The 12,917-nt window shown below is 41.2% G+C and overlaps 1 protein-coding gene across 1 annotated transcript in view; it reads right to left on the reverse strand.

Moving 5' to 3' along the window:
• Positions 1-296: 296 nt before the first annotated feature.
• uvrag (UV radiation resistance associated gene) overlaps positions 297-12,917 on the reverse strand; it is a 95,181-nt gene continuing 82,560 nt past the window's right edge. The window contains exons 14-15 of the mRNA XM_063895821.1: positions 12,525-12,616; positions 297-2,945 (exon numbers count right to left, since the gene is read on the reverse strand). Coding sequence (XP_063751891.1) covers positions 2,126-2,945; positions 12,525-12,616 — 912 coding nt within the window. The 3' untranslated portion in view covers positions 297-2,125. The remainder of the gene's footprint in view (positions 2,946-12,524; positions 12,617-12,917) is intronic.

The following is a 12,917-nucleotide window of genomic DNA, read 5'->3' on the forward strand; positions in this document are numbered from 1 at the left end:
ATTAGCAATGTTATTAGGTTCCACACGCAGCAGACTTCTTATTTATTTTCAAGCTAGTGGAATAGCTCTTTGGAAAGCTTTCAGGCGATCAATTACTTTGATACAGACGGAAACCATGAGGCGTCTCCACGACTCCTGGTTGGATTGCCATTACCTTTGTTGCACAAAGGAACGTTAAGTGCACATATCCTCATGAGAATGAATCGTGATAACTATTTTTGTTTAGTCCTAGAAGTATTTGTTGGCATGCTGACGCTCTAAGATGGTGAAACATGGTAAACATTATAACTCCGTAATGCAAGTTGTCAATGTGAGCAAGATAGCATGCTGTTAGCATGTTTGCTACATTTTTTATTTTATTGCTGTAAAACCCTTACAGTTAAACTTGAGCACACCAATAGAAATAGAAATATATGCAGAGCACTCTCAAGAGGGCTACATACATCCATGCCATTGAACTGTAAGTCTTTAATAACAAAAAACCTCCATACAAAAGTATCTGTACATGGTCACTGTATAGCATTTTATGGAAATGATCGTGTTTTATCTGTAGTTTTAAATACAATACCTCAACAGTGAGCCAGAGCCGCACTGGATCTGAAACACAGCCGCGCTGAAGTGTCCATCTCCGTCCCTGCCTCTGGACTCAGACACTGGTAATATCAGTCTAACAATATTAATGAGCGACATCCCACGAGAGTGGGGGAAATTAAAACTAAATATGGATTTCCTTTGAAACAAAGCACACACAATCATTGAGACTTAAATAATGCAATAATTGAATACCAGTGCAAGAAAGCATTCAGAACATGGACACAGGACAAAATCACAGACAATGGAAAAGAGACATTTGCTATTAACACTTACAATAGAGCCTGAGTGAGACATTCCAACAGAACAAACACACAGAATGAAACTCTTTGGTCCACTGAATATGAGTCAGTGGACGTGACATTAACATGGATGGTAATAATAATGGGGTACATTAAAACAGAAAAATAAAAAGAGAAAAAAGCAGGACATGGAGATGGACAGAAAAACAATTGCACCGTATCCCTGCCATGTGCTCTGAACTCCAACCGGACACCCGACCCTCACCTAAAGACCTGAAGGAGAAACTGGACTCCACGAGGAGAATGAGGGGGGGGCTGAGCTGTCGTGGGAATGCAGAATATCTGACTCTCACCTCCTTTTGTGGTGGCAGCACCCTGCCATGTACAAAGGTCATTGGTGGAATTCATTGAAACCTCACTGTAACTGTGTAGCTGTTGCATGCTAATGTGAAGCTGCGACGCACACATATACACACTGCGTCCTTCCTCCTGCACACACACACCGTGCATGCATCCTGAATGAAGGCTCGGGAAGCGTCCTAACATGGGCTTGTACAGTTAAAGGTGTCAGTGCTGGGACAGTCGGCTCAGAGAGGACGATTCATTTGAATTATATTTCAAGTTGAAACTATTCCCGCACTATGAATGTTGCAGTAAAGAATAAAAAAAGGTACTGCATAAAGGACTTGAAGTGCGATTGATACAAATCGTAGTTGTTCTACATTAAGGTCCCCTGGATCAACTGACTAAACCGAAAAGACTGAAACGTTGACTTTAATTAAATGTATTATCTCAACAGATTCCACATAACTGTATTAGGTTAGTTGAACGCAATAATATTAAGATGAACCTAATATTTTTTATTTAAACTCAGTAATATGGCTTCCAACTAGCCTAATACAGTTATGTGGAATCTGTTGGCGTATTACATTGAAATAAAGTCAATGTTGAGTGAACAATAACACTAATTCATAAGAGCCATTCTTTATGTCATGATCCAAATTATGTTGTGAGTAAAAATGTCTGTATGATGATGCATTGTTCCATCTATTGTTAAAAAATATATACTGCTGGCATCAAAAATAAAAGCAAAGCTAACTGTCCCAATACTTACACTTTAACTGCATTCCATTTAAAAGATTACCATGGAAACATTACAATAAGTGCAAATTGGTCGTTATTCCAGAATAGCTCGTATCATTGTTGATGCTGTGATGAGGGAGTGGACCCCGCCCTTGTCCTGATGTCCCTGCATGTGTTTTCATGCCTTCCTCTCTCTTCAGGTGCTGGCCTCACTTATCAGAGTTCTTGCGTGGCCTGCGGAAGCTGGACATGTTCTCGTTTAGTGCATAGATGCGCCTGGAGAACTCCTCGAAGCCGGCAGCGTCCAGCTCCCCCAGCTCCCCCAGCACCTGTTCGTCACATTCCACCGCGACTGCGTGGTCCACAGGGATGGAGCGGTAGTCTTCCATCCGGGCTTCGTCTGCTACCCCTATCCCCATCCCTAAACCTAAACCGGTGGCCTCTGTGCCCATGATCTCCTCAGCTTGCTCCACAGAGCAGCGCAGCTCTGGAGCCAGACCCTCAGGTGCCTGCCCTGGTACCACAGAACCGTTCATTGCGCCTGTGTGCTGACTGGTTTCCTCACCTGTGTCCTGCACTGTAAAAGAGTGAGGCGCAACAGGGCTACTGGTCGGTTGTACCTCAGTTTCTTCTCGTTTATTTACTTCAATCTCTTCATCTGTGCTTCTACATCTCCCAACCTCCACTTCTGCCTCCCTGCTCTCCTCCTTCTCTTCCTTCTCCTCTCCGTCCTCGGTGGGCTCTGTGGTCTTGGCCAGGTTGAGAGAGGCCATGCCGGCATCAAGGGAGGAGGACAGGTGTTGGGGTGAGGGTGACGGCGCTGCCAGGCCAACCAGGGTCTGCTTTTCCCCCATGGCTGTGTTGTAGCTAGGTGGAGGAGTTGGCTTGTCTGCCTCTGAACTCGCCCTCTTCCTCAGGCCTCTGTCGGGGGAGCTGGTGTGGCAGGGGAAGCCGATCTCTGAGGCAGCAGACACACCCAGCTGAGACTTGGCTGGTACTGGGATGGAGCTAGAGACGTGGTGTCTGTCACTGTGAGGAGCAAAGAGAAAGACATAAATAATCAAGGACGTAAATAAAAGCAATGACAATCAAAGACTGAGGTAAGACTAAGTAGCAATCTCTATATCCAAACTTAAAGCCTAGGACGTCTCCCAGGCTCCCTTTGGACCTGATCTCCAAGCACCCAACTCTTTTTTCCCTGTTCAAGGAGAAAGACAGCTGCAGTTCTTTGTAAATCATTCCAACTTACAACATTCAGAAAACATTTGCGCATCCTGTGGGACTGCACTCAACTCTGTGCTGACTGGAAGTGCGCAGCAGGCGTCCACCCAAATATGTCAGACATTCTCTTCGATAACAGATAACAGACTCTGTATCTGGGGACACCACGCCTGGCCCCAGTACTGAAGCCATAAATTTACTTAAATGGGGGCCATATCGCCTCTTCCGATAGCCAGTGCCAAAATTACAGGACTATTTAGCGCTCCGCTTAACTATTCCGCTATGCCAGGAGCCGAAGCTGTTGGGGTCAAAGGTGAAGCGGGGCCTCCCGGTGCTCTCAAAAGTTTCACATGTGTTGCTTAACGAGTTGAAGGACATAGCTCTGCCTTTTCAGTTGGACTTGCAATCATAATAGATGTCCTTGTAAATCTTTTCCTGTCGTTTACACCCACAAAGCAAATCATTCTAACAATGGCACTCAATGTATGGATGTATTGTTTACTCATTCGTCGTCTGACGGACACTTCAACCACCAAAGACATGACAGCTTGTTAAAAAGGGCCTGACCTTGTCCAAGGCTGGCCCCCTGCCTCTGTGGTCCTGACAGGGTTCACAGGCAGTACACTGAGAAGAGTGAAGGAGTCTGGCTAGTTTTAAGAGAAACTTCGAAGTGATACAGTAAACACCAACCATGCACGCTCTGAAAGTACAGTGTTTAACCGCTGATGGTTCCAAACTGTAAATACTGGATGGATAACATTTAAGATACTTGAAGGCATACAGATCTTTTTGTGGTCAAAAGTCAAAGTTAAGAAAATGAAGGCTCAGGGAAATGACCTGCTGGTGTGATGGTGTTGCTATGTAGTGAGCAGAACAGGAGATGGACTGTGCTTTGCTTGGCAGTGATGTCCATCAAAACACATCGTTTAATACAACAAGCATGTGCTTAATTCTGCAGCAAAGAATTTTTAGGCAAAATGGAAACAATGTGCTCTTTTACACAAAATGTTCAGGGGTAAAAAAAATAATATTAAAAAATGAATGGAGGAATTACTTGCCATCTCAAACACGTATCAGTGACTTTCCTAATGAAACCCCCATGGGATCTTTGGAAGCCACTAAAAGAAATGTAAAACTGATTTGGCAGAAAGAAAGAAAGACAGATGTCAGGAGAAGCCAATTATCATTTTGGTAAGTGGAAAATGTGATTCAGACTCTTTGAAACTCAATACAGGATTGGAAACCAGAGAACACTGTGGTACTGAGAGAGTGGTTCAAGTTGCCATTCATCATGTATAAGAAGCTAATAAGTTACTACCAAGTCCTTGAGTTTGGTTGACTGATGTCCTTACGGCATTGGCTGATTAGATGGCTTTGATTTTAATTAGTAACAGCCATTTACTTCCATTCCTTCCTCCAGCTGGCTCTCCAATGTAATCCATCGGATAGCTGGCCAGCCGGGCCTTTAAGCACATTTATTAATGACGACGTGATGACCATTTGATTTAATGCCACTAAGTCTTTTGTATAATGAGGAATTTCATATTTGGACCATGTCATTCTGTTTACCTATGTTTCTAAGTTGGTCTACATTTGTTCTATTATGTGTGTAACTTGTGCAGCAGTGTATGAGTAACAGAGGAGACTGGGCGTGTCTGTGAATACTTCAGTCAAGTAAACCTCTGAACAGCCATAACAATTCTTCTTGAAACATTTGTACTATTATATCAATGACGTGTTTTTATTGTGGGATTTTAGGCTACACATGTATGGCCACTGTGAGCATGTGTGCTGATTTAAGTTCCTGGGAACACAGAAACACATTTCCTAAAATTGTTTGGAAAAGCTGGAACTCATACAGGTCAAATACTAGCATTGCATGAGCTAACTGTCTCCTGTTGACATTCTTGGTTAACTGCGTGACATTTTTCAAATTAACATTAAACATTTGCTATGTCCCCATCTGAAATGTCCTTCTCTTTGCATAAATCATTCTTGGAAGTTGTCCTTAAACTCCATTTTTAGAAGGGGGAATGCAATTATAACTGTATCCATTACTTGATGAAGAGTGACAGAATATCTACACTAATGGATAGTTATTTTTAGTTTATATCAGATTTTTGACATATAATATATGGTTCCCATAGGATGAGTTCTATTTCTTTCGGGGTTCCCTGACTTTTCTTTAGCTCCATCAGCACGTCAAAGTTAAATTTCTACAAGATAGATTAGAAGAATATTTTGTATAGTCATAATTCCAAGAGGAAGAGTACTCAAGACTTTGGAGATGTCCTTGGATGCCAGCACAAGGTGAACTTTTGTTATTTTAGTAAAATGTCTCAACACTGTTAAAGACGTAATATTAATAAGAGCCTCTCAGGTTGAAGTGTTTCGTTTTGTTGTTAACTTAACTATTACAATTGTAAATCTAGAGGAGGCTAAAAAAGAAACTTCACAGACACCTTCTGAATAGATGGACACAAACGCATATCCATGCCTACAACAGACAATACTTTCAGATGTCACATAACTGTATTAGGTTAGTTGAAAGCAATAATATTACCTTTAAATAAAGAACATTATTAATTTCAACTAACCTAATATACCTATTTGAAATTTGTCGACCTAGACACTTCATTAAAGTCAACATTTCAGTTTTTCAGTGTATGAGATGAAGTGTGCGCTCCACACAAGCATTTTAAAGGCTGTTATGGGTTCAATCTTACGTCTGGGACATTACTACTCCAATTGTGGACCCCAACCGCACAGCAACATTTGTTGCAACTTTAGCCTATAACCCTGACATTGCACCTGTTTGCCTACAGTCTTTCCATTGATTTGCCTCCAGTCAACACTGTGACGTAAGCATGACAACGGCTCAAAAGGTTGCATACTTTGGACTTATTTCTTCCAAAAATATTCCCATCAGGCTCAGCAGTACATATTCGAATGCAAACCTTAGGTAAGATAATTGCTTAGCATTTAAGCGTCATTGTTGTAAGCATATTAGCAATATTAGCATTTGGTTCTGTTGTCTCCAGGCATCCCAGAATCATGACACATACAATTGCTGTCGGTTGGGTTGGACAGCACACTAGAAGTTGTTATTGTGCACATCTTTAGCATTACTCATTACATAAGTATATTTACCGGAATGTTTTAAACTCTATCGTGCAATAGTTTGAGCTTGGAAATTGTTACGTTCGAACACTAATAACTCCCTCCTAACTGAATCAATAAAAATCAAGAAAGTGAATCCATAAGAGGAAATTGTTCCCTGTATGCACACTGCAATACGCATGATCATTTACAGTAGAGGGCTCATATTTCAAACTTTCTGTACAGCTTTCTGACTCTTGGGTAAGGGTTATGACAAGCGAATAGACTGAATGTGACCGCTCCTTAATATACCATACTGATGGGGAAAAGGCCTGTTGCACATCCCAATTATATGATACACAGCTGTTAGCTGATAGCTGCCCTGCACTGGTACTGTAGCTATCACCTTCAGTAAGTCATAAAAGGGTAACTGGACCCCAGTCTGTTGCATCATCCTGACAGCACTTTCACTGCACACTGTTACTGAGGTCTCAATCAGAAAACGGGACATGCCAAGCCAGAAATAACTCCTTTGTAAATTTTAATCCTTTCCACTGCTGATGTCAACCTGGCATATTTCAGGCAGACTCAGGAATTTCATAAACCCGACCTTTCCACTGTCCAATCCCCAGACCGGCTTCACAACATGCCCCTGTTCAATCCAAATCCTGCTAGCAATCCAGGATTTAGGGCCAAGAACAACAATGGCAGATAAGATTTGGCCGTTTGATGTGGTTTAGGGAAATCCCTGTGAAACTAAAAGAGCAAACATTACTAAGAATCTGATACACAGTGCGCTGGAAGCTACGTTTTCTTTTTGCTCTAGCAGGGCAGGACTTATTGACTGTCTGGCCTTTGAAGACAGGGAATTACTACAGCGCAGCATGTGCAACACCATCAACAAGCTGACAGAATAACCCCCCCCCCTGCTAGACGGTGCAATATCTGAGCTATTGCATCAAATATAAAGGGCATGCTGTCGCTGAAATGAAGAGTAATGTCAAATTAAATGAATAGATCATACAAATAACATCACTTTTAAATTGATATCCATTCAAATCCATTTTGTCCAATTATGGCACTTTTACAGCAATATGTGTTATTGTGCATTGTCCCTGTTGATTAACAATGAACAATGTGCACTAAATGTAAGGCTACAACATCTTCAGCTCACTTATTCAAACATGATATCTTCTTTGTTTAATGAACAAAAGTAAAACAAATGTTGATTTCCGGTTCAGTAAGCTTACGCTAACTATCAACTTCAAATTATTCTGGGTGATTGAGTTGATGCAATTCTTTTAAACAAAGCTAGTGATTAGCAGTATTATAAACACGTGTTTCAAGGGTAAAAACAAACTGTGCTCTGTGTATGTTAAGGGAATAAAATCTGAATTCCAAATTAAAAAGCGATCATGGCGATCATGCTTGAAAAATGGTTTGTAGAAGTAGAAAACGGAATGGAAATTGCATTATTATTCCCAAGGGGTAAGGAGGAAGTGGTGTTTGGAAAAGTACCGCACATTTACAGAATATCACATGAACAGAGAAAAAGAAAACATCCTTGATTTATTCCTCGAAATGGTCAACTGCTATTATAAATAAAGTAAATCCATAGGGCACCTGTCAGGCTTAATGTACCATGCAAATGCTTATTTTAGGTATATAAATTTCAGATTATATCCTTTTTATCTTCCACTGATGAGACTGCAGCTGTTTGTGTAGGTCATGTATCACAGGGGGACTACCGTGCTCTTCCTAACTTTACACTCACTATCGGCTCTTCAGGGAGACTCACATCCTCCAGCTGCAGTGGTGAATCTCCCTGGTCTGGAGCTCTGCCACACCTTGCCTCCCCCCGTGAACATAGCCCTGCTTCCAGGCACCGGAGCGGGATTACAGGGACCTGTGAACCTCTGCCAGGCCCTCAGCGGATGTGAAGCAGCAAATGGCAGCATGTTGAATGTGTTTGCTTTGATGTTGGCAGACTGGAGTTTACAGAGAATTGGTTTCTGGTACGGTCTCTGTCTGCCTCTGGGTAATAGATTCACCATTTTTCTGCTGTTTCTTATCCTTCCGAAAGATTAAAAATACCCCTAAACTGCCCATTTTTCACCAGATCTGGACTCTATATACTATGACATGTTATGATGTGTCTGTGAGACAGGACTGTATAAAGATAATATCAGCAACTCACCAGAAGGGCATCATAAAGCCCACTGTGTGCACTTAGAGGTTTTTCATCCGGTCGGTGTAACATGTCTGAGATGAACCCGCTCTGCTCCCATAGTTTGGGGCTTGGTGCTTTAGGAAAGGCTCTCCCTGTGGACTGGATGCATACTGAATTAGTTCTATATGGAGGGTGGAACCGTTTCCAAATGTGTTCTGGAAACGGTGCCCTTGGTCATATCCTTCATCACATCATCCTTGTTTGGATGCGTGGAAGGAAGAAAGAGGTGGCAAAGAGGGATAGAGGAAGCAGATTAGTCTCTCTCTCTCACAGTCTATAGGATAATTATCTGCAGCTGCCTCACATATTTTTATACATCCATATTTCATGAGCTGGAAATTGTATCTGAATGTAGTCTTTTACAAGAGCCAAACAAAGACTGGAATGAATATGGAAAGGAAAAAAAACGCAACAGTTTGTGAAGAAGAATCTATGCATACTCTCCTTGTGACAGGTATTGTGAAACCGTCACCTCCTCATCCTCCCTGCAGGCTTCACAGGACATTAGGCGGAAGCTGCAATATGTCTAACCACTGTTTGTATCCTCTTGTTATAAATCTTGACATTATTATCCTATAATGCTCTTTTCTGTAAATCTTTTCAATATAGGGGCACGATGATAACTCTTTGTATAAGTAAATGAATAAACAAATGCAAGAAAGAAATATAAATAATGTGCTGAAATTTCTTTTGTTTAGGATTTGCATGAAGTTGCAAAGTAGTACAAATAAAAAATACAAATAAATAGTTCATAAGCCATTGCATTTCCCTGTGAGGATCAATGAAGGTCTGTCTTATTTAAATAGGGGGGGAAAGCTAAATTTCACATTTCAACACGTTATGTTTCAATTTGTCTAATACAGACATGAACTAAAATGTGTTCGTTAGTGAGCCTCTGAAGAGCCTGTTCGGCCAATGTCACTGATAGAGTCAGAAGAAGAAGAAGGAGCCCTTACTGGTCCCACAGAGGGGAAATGTACATTCTGCATTTGACCCATCCTAGTGTTAGGAGCAGTGGGCTGCCATATGTGCAGTGCCCGGGGAGCAGTGTAGGGAACGCTGCCTTGCTCAGGGACACCACGGTAGCACTTGGTCTTTTGGGAACTTGAACCGGTGACCTTCCGGTTCCCAAGCCAAGTCCTTCTGGTGAGCTAAGATAATCGCTGCTGGCTGCTTCTTATCTACCTACAGAAAAGAGTGGTATCAACTGTGAAATATTTCTTTGCTAAATCTTTGTAGCAGAGCTTGAAACTGTATGTGTGTATGAACAGTTTGTTAGGGTGAATGATGATCTCAGTGTTGTTTCAGCTCAGTGTTGCTCGCGCTGATGATAAAGTCAGTTTTTGATTCTCTTCTGCAGACTTCTGAGTCAGTTTTGTTTTGTTGCTTCTGCAAGCCACTGTAGAAATGTTACACTTCCACCTCCTCATCTTTCAAACTTTCATGCATGTGTACACATATACACACACATAGCTCAAGGCTTAGCGAGCCCTTGCTTTCATCTCATCTATCTTTGGGCCCTTCCACTTTCCATTAAGGAGGGGGGCGGGGGTGGGCTGATTTTAGAGCTCAGGCTTTTGATGGCTTCTTTCCTTTCAAAACAAAAGATTATTCAATTAATGTGTGTAATACACATTTTCCCCTTTGCTGACCCTGGGAGAGGAGAGGAGATCAAAGACAGCTTTCTCTTTTATAGGGCAGTGGAGCTGAAGTCTGACGGAGAGCGACTCGAGTTTTAGTGAAAGGTTACTCACAGGCCATAAGCTGCTGAAGGAGAGAAGCAGAGAATTAAGCATTCCACTTCACCCGGACAGAGTGGCTGCAAATCTCATTAAACACTTCTTTTAAATGCAGAGGTACTTCTGATGTGCAGAGGTGCTACACTATTACTCTTGCCTAATACTGTACATATATACATATGATTCCTGACCATACTGTGATAGGTCACAGTAAAATGTTGTTGTCAGAACAATATTTCTTCCTTAGAAGATGTAATACTGCTAGAAATGTATACATATCCAGGTATATATACACACACACATACACAGTATTTACATATACAGCTGGGATAAATATAAGCACTGCAACAATTATCTGGTTGTACTATTTATAGGTTTGTATTTGAAAACAATTGTAAAAGTGTTTAAATAATGCAAAAAACTAACTACGAAAACAAGCTTCATTTTCTAACACCAAAATATTGTCTGTGCAGAAAGTAACAAGTTTTCTCCTAGGATGACAGTTTGTCCCTTGTTTCATGCATCCTTCACAGAGACAAATCTGCCCTACTCCAGCCTGAATAAAACCTACCATCCTAACCAAACACAAGGTTATCACCAATCCTCCACCAACTTTACAGTCAGTGCAAGACTATGGCAATTAGGCCACTCCGGCGGTCCTTTTCACTATTAGATGACCAAGACTTGAGAAAAGCTGGAAATGGGACACATCCGGAACACATGACCCTACTCCAGTCCTCTTTTGTTTAATCCTTACAGTCTTTCACAAACCTTAGTCTGGCTTGGCTCTATTTTTTCCTAGCTTTGCACCACTTCAGACCTGCACCGAGGAGCCTGTTTAGAAACACGTTAACCCAGGAGTTAGACTCAACTGACCCACATTGCAAACACTGAATCATCAAGACAAAGATGGACTTTCACAAGCAACTAAACAAAACAAGCTGCTTGAATTTCTGAAGTTGTTTCTTTGCTTTATCCGAGGTCTGAAAACAATGAATCTTTTGCAGTGGAAGCATTCGCCAATAATGTTTTAATTAATCAAAAACAAAGAGGGAAATTCACGCAGTCATGGATAACCCATACAATTGCACCTAGCATAACACTACACTACATTGAGTGTTGTATTATGGGTTGCTCGTTACTCAAAGATACAGGAGTCTCTAACAGCTCGTGTGACGTTAAATGGAGTGTGTCTCCCAACACCTTGACTGCAGGAACATCTGGGGACAGAATCGTCCCTTAAGTGAGCGAGAGTTATTCGTAGTACAGTAATGCGGACTGACGATAAAAGCCAAGAAAAAATCATTCCCTATGTTTCCAAGAACCTGACAGTATCTGAGTGATAGGCAAGGTAGATAAATGTGGGTTTTATGTTGAGCTTTAATGAAAGTATTTCATGTTTCAATTTATGACAGAAAGGCTTCAAGATGTGGACTCTTTTCTCCTTGGAATACATTTCAACCACGGCTTGCCTGAAACTCAAATGTGTCAGCATGTGTCTGTGACTCGGGAGGTAGAGCACTCGTCCACCAATCAGAGTGTCGTTGGTTCGATCTTCATCAACGCAGTAACTTAAAACGCACCTGTTTCGACTCTACCACGGCAATTCAATTATTGTTTGAAAAAATAAAAGCACTTCAAAAAGTTAATTTAGGCCTTGTTACTAATTCAGCACTCACAATGGTATGTCTTGCTTGAACTGAATATATCTGCACTTTCCTTGTTGTTCAGAGTCTGAATCTCTGCTGTTTTTGCACTTATTGTAAGGGCTTTGGATAAAATCCTCAGCCAAATTAAATGCAAGGTCATGTAATGTAATGTGTCCTTAGGCTAGATACCTTACCCAAATTGCTCCCACCAAAAAGCGCTATTTAATTGCAGTCCATTAACATCTACATTTCCAAAGAAGTGTATTGAAAATCTGTGCAATTAGGAAAGGAAGGAATCAGGAATGTACATTTTATCTTATCATTTTATATACTTTAGATATAATGCAAAAATGGAATATACATTCAAGTAGTAGCCATTCATTGTGTTGTTTATGCATTGCTACTTTTGTCTATCAGTTTATGTGATTTATTTAGGATGTGGGTTTGTGTGACGTACGTGATTATACGCTGTCTGTTAAAGTAGTCAATTAGAATAAGCTTGTTTTGATGAAGGTAATGGGTATTGATATCATTAATATGAGGTTATTAAAACATGGTCGATTGTATGAGAAACGTTTGATTGAATTGAAGCACATCCCTGTTAACATTATGTTTTTGGCTGAAGTCGCCTCTAGAGAAATATTTTAGGTGTAAAGTTTCTGATCCTTACCATCGCACCAGCAGACCATGCTCCAGAAAGTTCTTCAGGTTGGGTAGTGTCTGCTGCAGGTCGGGGGTTGTCAAACCATGTTGATATCTCAGCTGCAAGAAAAGGGAACACATAGCGATCATTTACCTCAAACAAACCACGACATCTTCCATTCTTCCATCCCACAACCCCACATATAATGTGGAGCGGCTAGCACACTGCGCATCACTTAAACACGTGTGCACATTCTCCATGGTCGGATGTTGTTAGGAGAAGAAAGAAATACCACCAACAGGAGAGGTCTGAAGTCTACATTCTTTCACCATGACACATTTCTTCTTTCCCCATCAGACCATTACTCATCTGGACACACAATGGGCATCCTCCCCTGATAACAGGCATGTGAGCTAATAT

Source organism: Eleginops maclovinus, chromosome 11 (assembly GCF_036324505.1).
Source record: "Eleginops maclovinus isolate JMC-PN-2008 ecotype Puerto Natales chromosome 11, JC_Emac_rtc_rv5, whole genome shotgun sequence".
NCBI lineage: Eukaryota > Metazoa > Chordata > Actinopteri > Perciformes > Eleginopidae > Eleginops > Eleginops maclovinus.